The following is a 21,475-nucleotide window of genomic DNA, read 5'->3' as shown; positions in this document are numbered from 1 at the left end:
GTAGGAGAATCAGGAATCGGAGGCTGCGTCTACGTTAACAGGAACTTTAGTGGCATAATTATGGCACTGAAATTTTGCTGGCATAACCCCACAGTGCAGACGCACCAAAGGAAGGGGGTTTCTCTATGCTATAGGAACACTGTTAACCAGATTGATGGAAGCATTCTTGCATCACCTAGCACCGTTTACATGGGTGGGGGGTGGGAGGTCAGCCTAGATACAACGCTCAGGGGTGTGGATTTTTCATACCACTGGCAGAATTACAAGGGGGAGGCATTCTGTTGAGTGAAAAATGCACTGATGTAGAAATAATTATGGGAGCTTTTCAGTGCTAAAATATTTCACAGATGGCCAATTTTAATAGTCGATTGTTCTGAGCAGATACTGCTGGTGAATGGAGCAAGGAAAAGTTGTGCGTTTTTGCCAACTCAGCTCTATCTTTATATTGAAGGCATCTGCAGTTTAGGTTGCAGGTTGGTTGAACCCTCTTTCCCCTATAAAATTCCCTTGTTCGAAGCCGTTACTGTCAGTATAAAAACCAAAGTAAATGTTCTCAGGGACAGGATTTTTTTTTTTTTTTTTTTGAAGGAAGAAGCAGTGTGTCTAACGATTAGAGCAGAGAGGCAGGAATCCTGGTTTCTGTTTCTGACTGCCACTATGTAGAGCCTGATCCTCCAAGGAGCTGAGCAATCCCAAGTCTCTGACTTCAGTTGGGGTTGAGGGGCTGATCTCCTTGTAGAATTCACACAGCCTCTCACGGGACTGCGCTTGGCAATCACTTAATCTCTTTATGCCTCTCATTGGACATCTTTAAAACAAGAGTAATTAGATTGGCCTCAATCCTTCAAACACAGAGTCTGAACATGATGCGTGCTTAGTCCATTGAAATCATTGGGGTTTCTCACCTGCAGGATCAGGGCCATATAACTTTGTATGTCAAGCATTATATATGTGCATATTTATTCATTATTATTATTATTATGGGAGAGGCCATTTTTCTAGTCACCATTCTATGTCAGTAACCCAATATTTCTTTTTACATTTCTTAAAGTTAGCTTTTCCCTATTGCACTATGGAAAGATGAGTGCTGCTACTGCATCTGACCCAATATTTGACACAATTCACTGAATCGTTTATTTTATGCGGGAAATGGAGAAGGCTCATTTAGAAATAGCGAGACATACAGGATACAGGTTCCGGACTGAGAAAGTCGGGGACGGGGGGAAAGGAGTTTATATTTTGCATGCTCAAATCTCAACCTGCATCTGAATATCTTTAGCTGCTGACAGCTTTCCACTCCCCTGAAGCTTTGATTTTTTCAAAAGAAGAAAAAAGGATCCAAGTGCTCACTGAGACTGCCTCGAAAAGAAAATGCATATTCTAGCAAAGAATTTAATTATCCTAACAATTTTTCAAGTTTGAACAGCTCTATCTGGTTCCCCCTCCCTTCTACTTCTTTAGCGAGCAATTATCCATTCATAGGTTCCCTGGAGACCCAAGGCCACTTTAGTTAAAGACCTTGTCAACAAGTCACCCAAAGGGTTAACCTTCCAGATGGAACCCTTAAATGTCCTTGTCCCATAATATTTCTTTTCCAGATCCCTACAGCTGAGGCATAATGGCGCTTTTTAAATTAAATTAGATTGTGCAAGACAGGTGTCTTGGCAGTAAAATCATGTGCAACCTATTTTTATCTCATTAACATCGGTGTTCATCAAGGAATTGTTTTTTTCTTTCTGCAAACTCTAGGTAAACCGGTAATGATCATAACTGAGTACATGGAGAATGGCTCCTTGGATGCCTTCCTCAGGGTAGGTGATTGCTTTATAATAAACCCAAAGAGGTTTTACACAGGGAAACACTCTCTGATTCCTTATTCTTGTTCTAGTTGAGGGAGGGATATATAGAATATAAACCTAATAATGTTTGTAATTGGGAAATACTTTTTAATATCTTTATCTAGCTGGTGTGAAGGGATACAGAGTAGATGTAACATTTGAAATGTAGGCTCTTAAATAATCCATGTTTAATAGGAAGCAGTTTTGATTTATTCCATTTTTGAAAGCCTTGCAATGCTGTAGATTCATTAAAACTGGATATATTCCATACATCACAGGAAGCAATGACAAAACCTCTGGGTTTGTACTTTACTGGTGAATTATAGACACTAGTCAGGAGGATGAGGAAATAACATTGCATTTCATTTCAAACAAGATGAAGATCTAGAGGTGTGCTCTTTGCCAGCTTCAGCTGTGGCAGTAATGTAGCTTTTAACTTAATGCTATGTGATTTTTTCCCCCCCTTCCTCATCTGCAGAAAAATGATGGCAGATTTACAGTAATTCAGTTGGTGGGAATGCTTCGTGGCATTGGCTCTGGAATGAAGTATCTGTCTGACATGAGCTATGTGCATCGGGATCTAGCTGCCCGAAATATATTAGTCAACAGCAACTTGGTCTGCAAGGTGTCTGACTTTGGCATGTCCCGTGTCCTGGAAGATGATCCTGAAGCAGCCTATACTACTAGGGTAAGGCAGGAAAGGGCCTTTTCTTCCCTACAAAGTGGTTTTGTTTTTTGGTTTTGTTTTGTTTTTAAATAATCTCAGGCACACATGAAAACCTGTTTCATTACATAAAAGTGTACAGTGGGCCAGGATCTCAGCCAGTGTAAATCATTGTAGATCCATTGATGTCAATGCAGCTACATCAATATACCTCTGTTAAGTTCCAGCCCATTGTCTTCATTAGGTGCCTTCAGTGTACTAGGAGTTGGTGACAGGAACTTGAGACCAGGAATTAGGGTTTTGGGTCCTACTCCTGCAAATGTTTATGCAAGTGCTTAATTTTTTGCATGTGGATAGTCTCATTGAATTTAGTGGTACTACTCATGTGTGCATATATAGGTGTGTGCTTAAGTGTTTGCAGAATCTGGGCCTTGATGATGTGGATGGCCTCTTCCTGCCCCTAAAATGGATTCTGTTCTATGTGTGATTAAAGAACTTCTCCAGATGTCCAACCCCTAAGCAGTTTATGCTGTAGCTGCCTGATAAATTACAAAGACCATTTACATGATGAAGGTTTTCTGTTCATTACTAATAATAAGCAAATGAATATTTAAATCTGAAAAAGTGGGGAGTAGATATGTAATACCATTTGAATTTCAGCAGCATAGTGCTACTAATTTTGCTATCCTAGTTTTAGTATTCTGCATGTAATGATACCAACACTGCTGCTCACCAACAATATTCTGACCATTACCAACACCTTTGAAATTAACATGCACTAGGAAAAAAGTTAGAGATTTTATAAAGTCTTTTTTTAATTGCTTGTTGTTTCATTTTTAAATATCTGCCATTCCCCATCTGTTCTTCTGAGTGCAGAGATTGTCTGCAGTACTCAATTTTTGTGGTTTAATCCTATACTCATCCTTTAATGAATTCACAGTTCACTGTGGGGAAAGATAGACTTATGTAGTATTGTAGTATTAAACGCTGGCCAACCCTGGTATTTCCCACTAATAAGGGTGCTGAGAGAGGGGGTCTGAAACAGAAGTCTGGAAAACTGTATTCAAGCAAATAAAAGTATAGACAAATATACCAGGGGAAGACAGAAACTATTGAAAAGCCTCCCTTTGAATTTAGTGAGTGCAAATATAGTACTCTGTTTTCTCTGAGTAAACTGCAGTGAATCAATGTAATTTGCATTACAGTACATTGTCTTCTTTTAGTATCAGTAATGAAGTGCCGGGAACATTTGGATGAGCTCCACTGTACTCGAGCAGCTTAAAAAAATGTTGAGCATACTGACAATTTTTAAAATAACAAGCGCATATAAGCCATGTCCATACATCTGTGTTTGACAGAAGAAGGGAGTTTGCTTCACGGTCATAGATAATACAGTGAACTGCTTTTTTTTTTTTTTTTTTTTTAAAAGCACTTGTCCTACGTTAACATAATTGTCCGTTCTGTTCCCCATCAGGATTCTAGCTCATTGAAGTGAAAGCATCCTAAAGTATGTAGTCACAAACAAAATAGACATACTAATGCATATATGCATTCACATAGGACCTTATCTAAAGCCCTTTGAAGTCAGTGGATAGACTCCCATTGCTTTCTACGGGGTCTGGAACAGTCACATACGAAACACTTGACAGACACACAAAGGACAATAAACTATCAGCCAGGTAAACAGAGACAAAGGACAAGCAGTTAGGAACAAAAGGTGTCTCCAGAAACTGCAAAGAAAAAGAAACTCAACAACATAAATTATAACAAAGAAGAAAAAACATCTTTGTTCAACTTTCAGTAATGTTCCCAGATGGGACTGCAGGAAACCTAAAGCTCAATTAAAAACACCTTGTGCATTAGCATAAACAAAAGGAGAAATCTCTGGCACAGCATCACTTGAGGCAAAATCAGATAAATGGGATGGAGTTCTTTTTAAAACATTAACTAACCCCAATGGCCCAATTCAGGTGCCCGAGCCTTTTTATTTGTGCTTACTTCAAAAAAATGCAATAAAAAAAGCTCTCCCCAAAGTTAGCTGGTATCAGAAGTGGTCCTGTTACATGATACTATACTTAACTGTTCCTATACTGACTGTAGCAGCCTGAAAGCTGATTTACTCTACTTCTGAGTTATGTACGGGATATTGTCCATAGGGAAAATCACAGTATTTGATACAGCTTCCCAGATGATCTTCTCTTTATTTCACTATTCTGGAAAAAAAAAATTAAAGTCTATAACCCCACTTCGTTGGAGCTGGGACAAGTAGGTCAGACGGGCAAGCAAGAAAATCATCAAGCCCTTGCACTAACAGTGTGTACTTATTTGTTTTGTATACTAATCCTCTAATATATGCATTATAAACTCCTGGCTTTTTCCCATACTCAGTGTAGCCCTAAGCATAAATCTGGCAGTGGGCTGATAAAAATACATTTAACAATTTACTTATTTGCATCCCTGTGACTAAAGAAAACAGATGGATGGCATCTGTCTCCAGGGCTCTGTCTTGCAGTTTTGAAGCCAGTGACATAGAACAGTGACATCCACATGAAGCATCAGTCCAGTAGCTTACCAGCCTCGGTCTTCTTCTGTTTTTATCAGGGTGGCAAAATTCCTATCAGGTGGACTGCACCAGAAGCAATTGCTTATCGTAAATTTACATCAGCTAGTGATGTGTGGAGCTATGGCATTGTAATGTGGGAAGTGATGTCCTATGGAGAGAGACCTTACTGGGATATGTCCAATCAAGATGTGAGTTCCTTTCTGATGTTGTTTTATTTTTTTCTTCCTCTTTGTTTCAATTTTTTTCTTCTTTCCTCGCAATCCCAGTGTGGTGGTGATGTGTTAGGCCCAAATTTTGCAAAAGGAGTAGCATGGATGGACTCTTTTGCCCATGTGTGTCCCTTTGCAAGATCAGGCCCTTAAATAAAAGTTTCCATTTTGGATCAGACCCTTGCTTCATCAAGCCTGGTCCCCTGCATCCACAAGTGACCTGTAATTGATCTATTTGTGCATCTATTGCAAGTGTTATATGAAGTTGAGCTATACTAGATTGTAGACTTAGATGAGGCACTCTTCTGAACCCACGATTAGGTGAATTCCAGAAAAAACAATGACCGTGATCCAAAAAGATCCCTATCCAGAAAAGCACTTAAGCAAGTTTTTAAGTCCCATTAAAAGTCAATAGAACGTAGCCGCATGTTTAACGTGAAGTGTGTGCTTAAACGTTTTCTTGAATCAGAGTCTACATGTTGTTTATCACTCTACTTCTATACTTTCTGCAATGTGTTATAATTTCTAGAAAAAAATTATAAACAGTTTTAAAGGAAATAGAAGAGTGAGGAGTGGAGCTGAAATGTTCATAAATTCTCATTTAAAACATTTCAGAAATAATTATATTAAAAAGAGAAGGACAATGTGAATATTAATATTAAACTTCAACTTCACTGAGGGTTATTGGGAAAAACACTTGAATTTATGGTGCTTCCCATTAAGAATTAATTTCCCAAACCCTAGTATACTTGAAATTATTAGTATTTGTTGTTCATATAATTTTATTTCTTTTACAATATTCAGAACAACACATACAAGGTATAACTGTGATTATCACTCAAAGCATCCCTTGACAATGGAATAGTTGCCCCAAGAGGACATTAAAAAGCAGCTTCACTAAACGATTGTTCTTAAATTATGCAAGTCCCTTTTAACAGTACCATCTGGACTACTTCATCCTATTCCAAGGGAGAGTACACACAATGGCTGCTGTTTCAGAGGGGTTCTTTAATAATAATACTAATAAGGGTCTACACTAATAGAATTTTTACTAAATAAAACAAATATTTCCTGTGAAAATGAGACATGGGCTGGCCATAATCCCTTTCCCAAGGGTTTTATAAGCAAATAAAGGAGTGGGAAAAAGTTAACCGGAATATATGGTCATGGAGTCAAAGGTGGGAAGTTAAATAACATTTTACAAGTCATCCACTTTCTTATGTGGAGCTGAACATTTTCAAAGAGCATTTACGTGTGGATGGCATTTAATCTAAAAAAGGGAATTTAATTACATTTCCTTCTGATGTGGACATCTCCTCTGGCACCCTGCCCTTGCCCTCCTGTATCAACAGGAAGTCAGAGAGGTTTTACAAGAAAACAAAGCACCAGATGCACCTTGGAAACACAATGTATTTTCATTAGCAATGGTAGGTAATTCAGAGCAATACAGAAGTGGGTTTGCAGATGCCTTCCCTGTCTGATGGGTCAAGATAGATCCAAAAACTGGTGAGGTAGCTATGGTATTGTCTGTGGATCCTAAAGGAAAAAGTGTTGTGCAGCTCACTTCATACATAGAGAATTACATAGGCAAGGAAAGACAATGCAGTGGTGATGGGTGGTTTGTGAAAAGTACTAGATTGACTGCCCAGGCAACACTAAAAAGAAGAACAGGAGTACTTGTGGCACCTTAGAGACTAACAAAAGAGTTTTTTCATGAGGTTGATGGATTTCCATTCCATACGGCTAAATGCAGTGAAACCAGGCAACACTAGTTCTCCTTATTCTCTGAATGGTCAGAAGCAGTGCAAGCATCTCCAGACTGTCAGGCATTGTGTCTTAGCCACTGTTCTGGAGACCAGCTCTTGGGGTAACAGCATAATTCAGTCTACTGCAGTATTGATCTTTGTTCTCTGCTAAGTCTGCCAACAAGGGTGCCCATTAGTTCCAGCTGTGATGGGGGAAAGGGTTGTGGTGTGGGTACCATCTAGTAAGAACAGGATCTTAGAATGACCACATAGATTGCCAAACTGCCCTTGGATAGTAATGAGCCATATTTACAGAGGGTGTGAGGTAGTTGCATGGAGTCAGGCTTTGGATCAGGTTGCATGCTGTTAATACCTTGGACTGAGGTAGAGATGGACATAGGAGACGGAAGTGTTGAGAGTCTCTGGGTTAGGCTTAAAGGGGCAAAAAACAAGGGAGATGTCATGCTAGGCGTCTACTACAGGCCACCTAACCAGGTGGAAGAGGTGGATGAGGCTTTTTTCAAGCAACTAACAAAATCATCCAAAGCCCAAGATTTGGTGGTGATGGGGGACTTCAACTATCCGGATATATGTTGGGAAAATAACACAGCGGGGAACAGACTATCCAACAAATTCTTGGACTGCATTGGAGACAACTTTTTATTTCAGAAGGTTGAAAAAGCTACTAGGGGGGAAGCTGTTCTAGACTTGATTTTAACAAATAGGGAGGAACTCGTTGAGAATGTGAAAGTAGAAGGCAGCCTGGGTGAAAGTGATCATGAAATCATAGACTTTGCAATTCTAAGGAAGGGTAGAAGGGAGAACAGCAAAATAGAGACAATGGATTTCAGGAAGGCAGATTTTGGGAAGCTCAGAGAGCTGATAGGTAAGGTCCCATGGGAATCAAGACTGAGGGGAAAAACAACTGAGGAGAGTTGGCAGTTTTTCAAAGGGACACTATTAAGGGCCCAAAAGCAAGCTATTCCGCTGGTTAGGAAAGATAGAAAATGTGGCAAAAGACCACCTTGGCTTAACCACGAGATCTTGCACGATCTAAAAAATAAAAAGGAGTCATATAAAAAATGGAAACTAGGACAGATTACAAAGGATGAATATAGGCAAACAACACAGGAATGCAGGGGCAAGATTAGAAAGGCAAAGGCACAAAATGAGCTCAAACTAGATACGGGAATAAAAGGAAACAAGAAGACTTTTTATCAATACATTAGAAGCAAGAGGAAGACCAAAGACAGGGTAGGCCCACTGCTTAGTGAAGAGGGAGACACAGTAACAGGAAACTTGGAAATGGCAGAGATGCTTAATGACTTCTTTGTTTCGGTCTTCACCGAGAAGTCTGAAGGAATGCCTAACATAGTGAATACTAATGGGAAGGGGGTAGGTTTAGCGGATAAAATAAAAAAAGAACAAGTTAAACATCACTTAGAAAAGTTAGATGCCTGCAAGTCACCCGGGCCTGATGAAATGCATCCTAGAATACTCAAGGAGCTAATAGAGGAGGTATCTGAGCCTCTAGCTATTATCTTTGGAAAGTCATGGGAGACGGGAGAGATTCCAGAAGACTGGAAAAGGGCAAATATAGTGCCCATCTATAAAAAGGGAAATAAAAACAACCCAGGTAACTACAGACCAGTTAGTTTAACTTCTGTGCCAGGGAAGATAATGGAGCAAGTAATTAAGGAAATCATCTGCCAACACTTGGAAGGTGGTAAGGTGATAGGGAATAGCCAGCATGGATTTGTGAAGAACAAATCATGTCAAACCAATCTGATAGCTTTCTTTGATAGGATAACGAGCCTTGTGGATAAGGGTGAAGCGGTGGATGTGGTATACCTAGACTTTAGTAAGGCATTTGATACGGTCTCGCATGATATTCTTATCGATAAACTAGGCAAATACAAATTAGATGGGGCTAGTATAAGGTGGGTGCATAACTGGCTGGATAACCGTACTCAGAGAGTTGTTATTAATGGTTCCCAATCCTGCTGGAAAGGCGTAACGAGTGGGGTACCGCAGGGGTCTGTTTTGGGACCGGCTCTGTTCAATATCTTCATCAACGACTTAGATATTGGCATAGAAAGTACGCTTATTAAGTTTGCGGATGATACCAAACTGGGAGGGATTGCAACTACTTTGGAGGACAGGGTCATAATTCAAAATGATCTGGACAAATTGGAGAAATGGGCTGAGGTAAACAGGATGAAGTTTAACAAAGACAAATGCAAAGTGCTCCACTTAGGAAGGAAAAATCAATTTCACACATACAGAATGGGAAAAGACTGTCTAGGAAGGAGTACGGCAGAAAGGGATCTAGGGGTTATAGTGGACCACAAGCTAAATATGAGTCAACAGTGTGATGCTGTTGCAAAAAAAGCAAACATGATTCTGGGATGCATTAACAGGTGTGTTGTGAGCAAGACACGAGAAGTCATTCTTCCGCTCTGCTCTGGTTAGGCCTCAGCTGGAGTATTGTGTCCAGTTCTGGGCGCCGCATTTTAAAAAAGATGTGGAGAAATTGGAAAGGGTCCAAAGAAGAGCAACAAGAATGATTAAAGGTCTTGAGAACATGACCTATGAAGGAAGGCTGAAAGAATTGGGTTTGTTTAGTTTGGAAAAGAGAAGACTGAGAGGGGACATGATAGCAGTTTTCAGGTATATAAAAGGGTGTCATAAGGAGGAGGGAGAGAACTTGTTCACCTTAGCCTCTAAGGATAGAACCAGAAACAATGGGTTTAAACTGCAGCAAGGGAGGTCTAGGTTGGACATTAGGAAAAAGTTCCTAACTGTCAGGGTGGTTAAACACTGGAACAAATTGCCTAGGGAGGTTGTGGAATCTCCGTCTCTGGAGATATTTAAGAGTAGGTTAGATAAATGTCTATTAGGGATGGTCTAGGCAGTATTTGGTCCTGCCATGCGGGCAGGGGACTGGACTCGATGACCTCTCGGGGTCCCTTCCAGTCCTATAATCTATGAATCTATGAATCTATGAATAGTTACAGGTAAGCTGCACACTTTATCTGACACAATAGACCAGATCGGGACTGTCCAGATGGGGATGTGCAAGAGGAGGAAGAGGATGGAAGGAGACTTCCCTTCCCCTTTGCATGTCAACCAGTCACAACCAGGGAGAGAGAACAGGCCCTGTGCTAGATTGCATTGCTAGTGGAGCTGAGATAGCTCAAGAGGAGGGGGAGCACAGGCTGCACCCTGAGAAAGGGTGGGGGGAGCTCTAGCACTGAGGTGCAGTCCTCAGAACTGGCTGAAATTCCTGCAGGATTCCTGCTGTGGCATTGCTCCTTCTCACCCCTATCCAAGATAACCAGCAGCTTAACTCTGGCCCCACTGTTTTCCTGAAATACAGTGATCCTCCTCATCTGTGTTATTTTTGTGTGTGGCTCGTCAATGAGCAACATCTTTGAAGACGTGGGCTTCAGAAGCCATACCTAATGCAATAAATGTTTGTGATATTTATCGCCACTCATGAGCTTGAAATGCATGTGATTGTCTTCCCTGCACCACAGATGTTCCCTAAATGTGCTCATCTCCTCTGGCTTTAAATCTTAATTAATTTCTGAATTCGCAAAAGGAAATGGTGAGAATAGGTAGGCCTCAACAACAGCTTGAGTTTGAATTTTATTTTCCACATTGTTTCATTTTGTTGTGGGTTTGTTTCCAGGCTTAGGGTCAACCTAGAATGGTTTATACACAGCTACAGTCTGTGAAGTTCTTTAACTGTTCTTTAATGGTGCTGTGGGTAGGTTATTAAAGCCATTGAGGAAGGGTATCGCCTGCCACCCCCAATGGACTGCCCCATCGCTCTCCATCAGCTGATGCTGGACTGCTGGCAGAAGGAACGCAGCGACAGGCCTAAATTTGGACAGATTGTCAACATGCTGGACAAACTCATCCGCAACCCCAACAGCTTGAAGAGGACAGGCACCGAGAACTCCAGGTCAGCTGTGCTTTTTTTAATGGTGATCTATGAGGGAATATATTAGAGGTGACAGGCAAGCTGTAACTCACCTAAACTTCTGTGCTCACATTAAGATATGCCTCACAGTGCTTGCTAGACTGCACAGCCTTTTTTACCCAGCGGAAGATTGTTTCCCAATGGGGTTATTCTGACATTCCATCCAACCGCACTGTGGGGCCCAGATGCTCCTGGCTCTGTGAAAGCAGAAACTGAATAAGGAAAGCAATTGCTTTATCCTACCAGCGCCGAATATTTTTATAACATAGATTTAAGGGTGGCTTTGAAAAGATCTAATGCAATCAAGTGATGTTTTCTTGACAAAACAAGACATGCTGAGTCTCTCTTTTTTCAGTAAAAGATCCTGAAGGGGTCTGCTTCGGTGCAATGTAACTAGCAGGAGTGACCTGGTTTGCTAAAGGGAAAAGTACATCATCAAGTTTTATAAACCCTAGGTAGGATTTGCAAATGAGCGTTACAGCATTACAGCCAAAACCTTGTGGGCACAGCCTTGTGGATTAATTATTATGTGAATTTGAATTTGATTTTGTGGCAAGACAGAGTTTCATGTCTGTACTGATTCTGTGTCATGTTGCAAAGAAAATTTCAAAGCTGTTAAAGAGATCTTTATTTGGGGCCAGATATTCAAGTGGTGCAAATCAGTGGAACTCTCGAAATCAATGGAACTTCACCAGTTAACACCAGCTGAGGATCTGGACCTTTATTTGAGAGTGTTTTTGTCTGGTTTTAAAGCAAAATTAAGCCTGCTTGAAATGAATAAGTGGAAGGATCTGGAGGGAGAAGAAAATTAGCAGAGAATGAGGGTGGAGGAAAAAAATTCTAAACCTGATCCGATCCTTGAACAGAAAGGAAATAAGATATATATTCTCTACGCTGCCTGGAATGAGTCTCCCTGAATCAGTGGAGCAATAACAGAGGCCAGACAGTTCCTGATTCAGCCGCTGGCAGGCCAGCATAATGGAAAAAGCTGTTTTTCACTTTTAAACTAGTGGATCCCTCGGTGACTATTGCTTACCATTTACATTACCAAAGACCGGTTATTAGCCCTCTGAGGCCACTATCACCACACTTCCTCCAGATTGCCCTAATTGCAGCTGTAGCCTGGCGTGTGTATCCACCTCTGTGGTTTAAATAATTTAAGAAGGAGAGAGTCATAATACCAACTGTTTAATCTCCTCCAACTTGATTTGATTCCAACTCACAGATAACATGTCTTTGACTACATTTAGTTATTACAATAGTTTACAGCCTGTTGTGTGTCCCTTCTCCCTGCATCCAAATCCCGTTTGTAGCCTTTTTTTCCTTGGAGCATGAAATCCGAACAAATATATGTGTATGCCTTTATACAGTGAGACTGATAATAGACTGCAAATTGTTGTGTATGCATTATATATAATATGAAAAGGGGCACTGAACAGACTGCAAAAAAGTAGGGTAAAAGTTGTGTTAAGTGCTACCAACATGAACCCTATCCCTCTGGACAATATATAACAGCACTGCAGAACACCTAGTCTTTGATGCTGTGCATTTTAAAATAAATGATCAAGTTGGCATTTGCTTTGTTTAGCTATATGGTAGTAATTTACAGTGGCTTAATGAAAAACATTGCAATTTTCAAAAATACATAAAATAATAAATGAGCTATTAAATGGGCACTGAATTTGTTAAAATAATTATTCCAGAATCTCTACAATGGAAAATAAGAAGCACATTCCACAGAGCAAACAAAGATCAAAGCTACCATTATTCCCACCAATCCTTGCACACGTGCTGATCAGGAATGGATTGATTAAAGAGGGGATTAACTCCCTGCTGTCCTGAATTTGTTTGAACGCACTGAGCCTGCTTGCAAACCTGGCTAGAAACCTGCCTGAGCTGAACTCTCCCCGAGGTTTGAGCTCCAATCCAGCCTGGCAGGTTCTGAGCTCACAGTTTCTCTGCTCATACTTCAGTAGTGTTTCTATAGTTGCTGAACCTGAGGTGTGACATATGCAAATTTGGCAAGTGCTTGAATTGCTGTATGCAGGATACAGACACAGTAGCCTGAACATATTACAGCATTCAGGACCTCATTGTTTGCTGAGCACAAAGTGTTTTCCATGACCTTTGTTGCATCTGGGGCTTAAACTATAAAGGGCACAAAGATTTGATTTACAACTGAAGGTAACAATACACACCTGGGATCAAATTCATTCTTAGGGCAAATTGGCCTGTTATTATATGCTTGCTAAATTTGCCATTGGTTACATTTTATAGTACATAAGCCCCAATTTTTACTAGTTACAGGCAACATGCCGCCCTTATTTGAACGGATGGTCTGTTTTGTCTAGTCACAGCATAATCATTGCGGAGCTTAAACTTCGTTCTGTTAACCAGCTAATACCTGTTATCTGCCCATGTATTTTCTATTCCTAGGCCAAACACTGCCCTGTTGGATCCGAGTTCTCCGGAATTCTCAGCCGTCGTTTCTGTTGGGGATTGGCTTCAGGCCATTAAAATGGATCGATATAAGGATAACTTCACAGCTGCTGGCTATACAACCCTAGAGGCTGTGGTACATATGAACCAGGAGTAAGTACTCAGCATATAACAAAAACTGGTAAATCTGGATTTAATCGGCTTCTTTTGCTTTGTGCTGCATATCATTACGCTCATTAAAGGAATGGAATGCCTTTCATTTGGATGGAGTAGAACTTTAAAATGCTTCCACAATGCCTTCAGTTATTTAATTAAACATTTCTATACATCTGCCTTGCTTTTGCAGTATTACTGTGGTTGACTCTCATATGTTGCTTTGCGTCAGCATTTAACACAAGTTCTCAGTCCTCTGCTTCTTTTCTTGTTTTAATCAGTGATCTGACGAGAATTGGGATTACCACCGTTGCGCACCAGAACAAGATTTTGAGCAGCGTCCAGGCAATGCGGACCCAAATGCAACAGATGCACGGCAGAATGGTTCCCGTCTGAGCCAATACTGAATAAACTCAAACTCTTGAAATTAGTTTACCTCATCCATGCACTTTAATTGAAGAACTGCACTTTTTTAACTTCGTCTCCTTGCCCTTTGAAATAAAGACCTGCAGCATTGCTTGATGTACAGATTGCTGGAACTGTGGGGAGCGGGTCCTACCAAAATGACAAGCCGTCATTTTAAACCAGACCTGGAACAAATTGTTTCTTGGAATAATCTTCTGTTGATCAACGATATGTAAAATACATGTATCTATATAAATATAACGTCACATTCAAGTTTTGATGCTGTGTTTGCTGCCAGATACTGTGCTTAAAAAATAATTATTCTTCCTTCCCCCAATGACCTGGGGGTTACAACCACAGTATTTTATTTGTGGGATAAACCGTGGTTGTGCATCTTTCACTGGAACGAAGAATCTACCCCAGGATATTTTCTGCAGACTCAGCGTGTCACTGATACCGTGCAGAAACCTCAATGAGAATATTGTTTGGCTGATCAGTGCCTCTCAATTAGTGATTTACCCATTTACAGGGTGAGATCGGGAATGACCCACCTTGAGGATTACTGGACTTCTGGGGGGATTTGTTATTGGCTGTTGTTGTGCCATACTGAGTTGTAAATCTGTAAATCTTTTGCAAACATCTTACTGACAGTCAGCTGTGACAATCTTGACTGTGAAACTTCCAGACTCACATCCCTTTCCCCTTTGAAGGAGCAATCACTCTTGCAACACTGAAAAGGTCAGTGAAAGTATAGCCTCCATTCTATTCCTGGTGTTTTTATTTTTTCAAACTATACTGTCACCTGTAAATACTGCGTGGAAGAAAATGCATGTAGGATTGTGGTTCCCGACTGTTTTGGATAAACCTGTACTAGTTTGCCAGACTAAGCTCAACTGTTCCTACTGCGTCACATTCAGTTGCATGCACTCTTCACTGACAATGGAAATTAGGCTGTTCCAAACCTTAGTCTCGCTTGCCAGCTCAGTTGTGGGTTGGAATATGTACAGATGATGGGAAGTAGATGGTGTTGGTACATCATGAAGAGCCTGACCCTGTTCCTGTTGATTTCTCACTGGTGGGTGAAGGATTGTACTCTACAGTAGTGATGGGAAAACAGAGAAACAAGCACTAATGCCTAAAAGCACCAGTATTGGTAAATGTGCCATTAGAGGGGAACCACTGATATCCGATTTCCCTCGGTCTTTGGAAACATGATATAACCCACTTAGGTAAAACAATCAAAGCAAACCCTCTGACCTTCTTTTAGGCTGAAGTTCAGTCTCTGCTGTCACATCTGTGATGTGACCAAGAATGGAGTAAAATGGAATTATACAGGCATTTTTTTCTTCCTTTTGCACACATGTGAGTTAGTGTGTAGTGATGGCTACACATTAAACAAAGTTACTCTAGTCTAGGAGATCCCTGCATTTTTGTTTGATCACATGGGGATTCAGTTTGGTGAGATCAAGAGCGCTCCAGACATATTTGGGCTTGAATTTTATTTGTATTATGATCCATTAACACCGTTTTGTCAGTGTAAAGAGGCATTATATTGGGCATAAATTACACATACACTCCCTTTATACTACCAGAGCAGTAATACCTTGCCAGACCTTAGTGTACCTAAGTAGCAGACCCATTTGTGCTTTGATGTGGAGGTGTAGAGAAGAGGACTTTCATGCCCCTGAGCATTGATTTGCAAAGTTTTGTGAATAACAGACTTAGTAGTGTGAACTTCACATTTCAAAAATGATGAGATCATCTCACAGGTCACAGCTGCTTTTGGTCCACCTCTACACCTGACAGCAGCTTCAAAAAACAACTGAGCTTGATATGTTGAAATTTAAAGTCACTGTATTTATTCTGAATCCGAAACAGTTGACTTGATTGAACAAGTCAAACTTGCCATATCAACTAAGTCATTCTCATCATTTTTTGTCACTTGTAACAATAACTTGCTGATTTGAACCACTAGTTTTCTTCCCAATCCCCAGGCCCCAGCTTATTCTGAAAGCAAGTTGTTCAGAATGTGGGATCCTAAATTCGGGACCTGTAAAATCATCACAACTTAGTAAAAACCTTTTTGCAACATTACTCATAAGAGCTTTTCTGTTTGGGAGAAATTTGAGATTTGTTTCAAAAACTACTTAGACCATCATGTTTTAACATTATTTTGCTGGAGGATGTAAGACCTGGAGATTCATTTGAATGATCTGACATTTGTACTTTCCCAGCAAATATCCCTTGTTCAGTTCAGAGACATTTTAGCTTCCCCTTGCTGCAAACCTGTTATAGAAAGTCAAGGTTATCTTTTAAATAAAAACAAAATGTACCCAATTCTCTGGACAATTTGGAGAATTATGAGATTGGCATCTAGTAACAATAAGGTCAGAGTATTTCAATATTTTCTTCTTAATATGAAAATTGCGAAGTGCTGCTACTCACAACATAACTTCATTGTGATCAAATGAGAGTGGTGAATGAACAAGGACATGAACATTTTTTAACTGGAGAAGAGCTGTGTGTGTGGGTGTGTGTGTGTGTCTGTGTAAAACTGAAGGGGTAGTAGAGAGAGGACTTGAATGGAAAATGGTGTTTTTTCTTCACTAAAAAAGTGTCAGTTATCTTTATCCTGCTGATCTGATGCAAAGCAATAAGAACAATGGCAGTGCTACATAGCTTACTGCTCTAGCCATTTATCCTTCTTTTTTTAATGAAAGTTGTTTCCACTCAGGACTTTGCATTAGGAAACTGCAGGGTGTCAGTTATGCTGCAAGGGAACTGAAAGCTTCTTAGCAAAAAGGGTTACAAAAGAAGTTCACTTCACTAAATTGACCTGATAAATCCATGAGCTTTTTTATTTTTAAACATTTGCATGTTTTTTTTAGTAGAAAATTGCATACACCGAAGCACACGCTGATCTTTGTACTGGTCATTGGCAGGCTAAACTGTCATTAACTTAGCCAACAAGATGCTCCTGAATTCCAGTGGGAATTCTTCAGATATACATGTGAATTGTACTTTCCGTCCACTCTGAAACAAAAGCCCCTTTGTTTCGTTTGGAAGTCATTTTCCCCACCTGCTGGTAGTGTTTTTAATTCTTTTGGACCTACCCACGTTACCCAGTTACGTTGCCTGCAAATAAGTCCAGGATTCATCATTTCATCATAATAAGCACTTGAACACACCTTTGCTTGCCACTGAGGAATTGGCATAGTGGGTCAGGGCTACAAGGAAATGCAGTGTTGATCCGTGCTGCTGACACACACGCGCACATACGCAATTGGCTTTGGTGTGGTTCTCTGTTCCCCTGCTAATATAAACCATTTACACCACCTCTCTCTGTGGGAATTGTTCCTTCCATTGCATTTGGAGATCCTCTATTGTTCACACCTCGCTGTGATTTGTGGGATTAACTCTACTGCTCCTGGAAGACACAGTGACATGCTTTTGAGTAATAGAAGGCACTGTTAGGGGTTGGACTTCCATTAGTACTACCATTTCTGAGCAGTGCACATAGAACACAGTCAATTGGAAATTCTGTGCCTTAAGGAGCCTTTCCTTTCTACATTATTTCTTTAAACTGTTCAGTGAGCCAGAATGTTGTCTTCACATTTAAATACAGATAATAATCATACAAGTGTAATTTAAAAGGAAAAAAAATAAGACAGTTGTGCGCTTGTGCAAACTGGCCAATTCCCACACCTGCCTATTTGGGCAGGGAACCTCCTTACCTAAGGGTAAATGAAGTGGCAACTTTGTTAGGAAATCCAAATGGCTGCTGTCCAGGTGCTGTTGTATCTGCCTTTGTCCAGGAGTTTGTATTTGGTCTAATGTGTTCCTGTTTCCTTTTTACAGGGAAAATAGATTCTGCTTCCTTGGCCTCACAGCCTTTCCTATTGATCATATTGACCGTGGGAGAACAAAAGACCAGACATGAAGCCTTCCAGATTCCACAAGCCCTGCTTCACCAGCACTGATTCTGGGGAACACAGACACTCAATAAGTGGAATCAGTCCCTGAAGAGTGGGGACTTTTAATTTCCCTTTTTGCATTGAAACAAAACAAAAAGACTCTAAGGTTCAATATCTGTTCTCCAGTTGTCATTTGAAGAATGTACTGTATCAAAGCCCTTCAGACTTCTGGGACTTCCCCCCCCTTCTTCCTTCTTACGGTTTTATTTATATATTTTGATTCCCTCTTTCCCCCGCACCGTACCCTCTGCATGTCACTGCTGCATCTTGTTTGAGTGCAAGTGACAGAGCACTACAGGTATTACCATGGACATCCAGTCAGATGCCGCGACACAGAACCCAGTTCACGTGAGCTGCCTATATACATTGCTGAAGTGACATTTTACACAAAATGTGCCATTGCAGTGATATAAATATATATATATATTTTTTTTTCTTAGAATGGGTAACAGACTTCTTATCTCTTCCAAATGTACGTGTGTGTGTTTGCGTGCGTCTGCATCACTGCATGTGTAGAACTGCCTGTGAATGTGCCGAAAGTATCTCTGGAAGCTCTGGATTCCATCCATTGCTAGTCGAAGAGTTACATGAGAAAGCAGGCCAGTAGATGATGTCTGCAACAGTAGCAAGAAAACACACACACACAAAAAGTTTAAATTTCTGTATCTGTAAATGTATTTTATAGCTGCCACACTAACCTTAATGACTGGTTCTGCAGCCTAGAACAGGGACACTTTCACTTAAGTTGTGGAGTGATGAATAATAAGATCCATAACGGTGATAAAGCTTTCCATCAATATCACTTATTCTTATCAAGACCTGTTCATGATCAAAAACACCAGTTTCTTGATGAAAAGTTGACAGGCGACAATGCCTGTATCCGTCCACTGGTAACCCTGAACTGAACTCTTACGTAGCCTTTTTTATCTGCAAAAATAAGATTTTAAAGACTTGTTGAATGCAAACAAATATATGCAATTTTTATCCATTCACAGAAGCACATTGCTCAGTGTGCCAGCTGTGAGAACCGTGTGTCCTGTAGCTGACAGTCAAATACTTCATTTTCTCCCAGCAACAGTTAAGGAAATTAAATCACAAGAGACATTTATGATTATGGCTGTTAACAAAAGGGTTTCAAAAGTTTGTCATGTTCCTAGTCTCCATAGCCAAAGGATAGGTGAAACAAGGTAATTTCTGTGGCCCAAAGACCAGTGCTAACAACCTACCGGTACTATCTAGAAAAGTTTACTGAGTGTGGAGCGTTCACTGTTTATTTACTGTAAACTATCCTTGGAGTGTAGCTGTATGCTAGAGTCTGGTGAATGTGCTGCCATTCCACATTTTGAATTTAGCGACAGATTTGCTCCACCTTTTTTCTGGTTGCAGAGGACTGATGTCTACTGAGGTAGCACAATACAGCACAGCAAGCTATAGCAGGACAAGCAATCAGTCAAACATACATTGGAAAAACCAAGACAAAATATGGATGTTGCCATGTTAAAAGAGCATGCCACATTGAATGGAGCCATAAAGAAATGTCTCAGAGTTACTTCTATTTCCTCCTTCTCTCCTGGCCCCTTTATTTTCATTATTAAAATAATGTTACGTGCTCTCATGAACCATAAATTAAAGATCAATATAGCTGAGATGCGGGGGAAGCTCATGTAGTTGTGCTGAAGGCAGAAACCATACAACACTATCAAGGAGTCAGGGAGCGGAAGTGTGCATTGCAAACCCAGCACATTCAAATTGCAGTTAAATGTTTTAAACAGAGCTTGGGTTAAAAAGTAAACAAGTTACTACAGACTTTGCTTCCATCTTTTCCCCCTTACAGAAGACGTCATCAACAGATCTCTCTAGCATGGTAAGCCTTTGGTAGAAATTGTTCTGCTCACCACACCACCAGTTGATGTTCGTCCAGGTTTCTTGCTGTACTAACTTTGTGATGGATCTGTGTATTTAAAAATGTATTAAAAAAAAAAAAGGCTGGTACTTAACCAGTAAACAGGACTTAAAAAGCAGTATTTTTCTTTTATGTGACATTTTCATAACCAGAAAAAAAAATCCTGAATACTAATCAAAGAAATAAAGAGAGTGCATTTATTTTTTTGTATCACTGCAAGTATGTTGGAATATGCAAGGACTGTGGTTAAAAGTAGAATGTATGAGGCATATTATAATTTAGTTCATACTGAGAAAAAGATTCTAACAGCATTTTTTGGTTCATGAATTTGAACAGTCTCTGGGTTAGACATAGATTTTCTATTTTAATTTGTAATTCCCCCACACACCCCCTCCATGAATTTTAGGTACACATAACTTATGTCATTTATTTATGGTCTTTTATACCTAGTTTGTAAAATTGTAAAATAGCAAACAATGCAAAAGTTTGCATTTGAAAACAATAAAGTAGTTGCTGTACAAACTTCAAATGTGGCTACTGCTAATTATTGCTACTGTTTATGATTGATCATTTGCTGACAATGCGCTTGGCATAGCACAAAACTTCCCTGCCCCCAAATTGGTTATTTCTCTGCAGTATTTGTAACACAAGTGCACTCTCATCATATTAACGTCGTAATATTCAGACGTTTACTAAAGTACACCATTCCCCCCCTACCCCCCGCCGCCTTACACAGATACCAATGTATTCCAAGTGATGTTTATGTGGGGGGAGGTGTAACAGTCATTAACGTTTTTATTTTGGGGTCTTATTAAGGTTGATTAAGACTTCAGTTTCTGCTGAAGAATGAGAACAGCCCCTTTTTCAACGGTTCCCTTGACTGCTCCTTGCTATATTGCCATGCTGCCTTTTATAGTCTCATGAGGTGAAATTGCTAGCTTGATTGAAGTCAATGGGAGTTTTTCAATTTACTTCAGTTGGACCAGGATTTCACACATGATCTGGGAACACTGACCATGAAACTCTCAATCTTTCAGTCCATCACCAGGTGATGGACACTGCTGCTCTGCTCTTGTGTTACATATGCAGGATAAGGAGTGGATCCAATGTTATGTGCTTGGAGACACATGGCAGAAGAGAGAAAGAGGAGATAGAGAGTTAGGGGCTGTGGAATAGGGGATTGACCAGAGGCACAGTGAGAGTGGTGAGACAGCAGAAAGTGGAAAGAGACAGTGAAGAAAAGGACAGGAACACAGGTAAAAAAGAGGGAACAGGAATGGTGGATACAGAATGTATTGGTGAAGCAAAGTGGTAGTGATGGAAATTAGAATGCCTCTAACCATGAGGGGGGTGAGGTTCTGGAAAAGCCTCCCAATAGGAACTGTGGGGATCAAACAATCTGTTTTAAGAGAGAGATGGACAAAGCTATGAGTGCAATTGTCTGAGGGGTTTGCTTGTGATGGCAGGGAGCAGTGATCAAAAGCCCTGGGGATCACTTCTGGTTTATGTCTTATGTTCCTAAAAGTTCATGCTTCAGGGTTTCAGCTAACTACCTGCAAGGGTCAGGAAGGGAAGTTCCCCCCTCCCCCATGTA

The 21,475-nt window shown here is 40.3% G+C and overlaps 1 protein-coding gene across 2 annotated transcripts in view; it reads left to right on the top strand.

Moving 5' to 3' along the window:
• EPHA4 (EPH receptor A4) overlaps positions 1–20,410 on the top strand; it is a 142,168-nt gene extending 121,758 nt beyond the window's left edge. The window contains exons 12-18 of one of the 2 annotated variants that reach the window (XR_008446200.1): positions 1,750–1,811; positions 2,317–2,526; positions 5,104–5,253; positions 10,796–10,989; positions 13,444–13,599; positions 13,881–14,742; positions 17,863–20,410. Coding sequence is in view for 1 of the 2 variants with exons in the window: in XM_054039848.1 (XP_053895823.1) it covers positions 1,750–1,811; positions 2,317–2,526; positions 5,104–5,253; positions 10,796–10,989; positions 13,444–13,599; positions 13,881–13,995 (887 nt within the window). In the remaining variant the exon portion in view is untranslated. Of the gene's footprint in view, positions 1–1,749; positions 1,812–2,316; positions 2,527–5,103; positions 5,254–10,795; positions 10,990–13,443; positions 13,600–13,880; positions 14,888–17,862 lie in introns of those variants that run through there. The other variant, XM_054039848.1, reaches the window with a different exon arrangement.
• The last annotated feature ends 1,065 nt before the right edge of the window (positions 20,411–21,475 follow it).

Source organism: Malaclemys terrapin, chromosome 9 (genome assembly GCF_027887155.1).
Source record: "Malaclemys terrapin pileata isolate rMalTer1 chromosome 9, rMalTer1.hap1, whole genome shotgun sequence".
Taxonomy (NCBI): Eukaryota; Metazoa; Chordata; order Testudines; family Emydidae; genus Malaclemys; species Malaclemys terrapin.
This window is presented reverse-complemented; position numbering and strand designations above follow the sequence as displayed.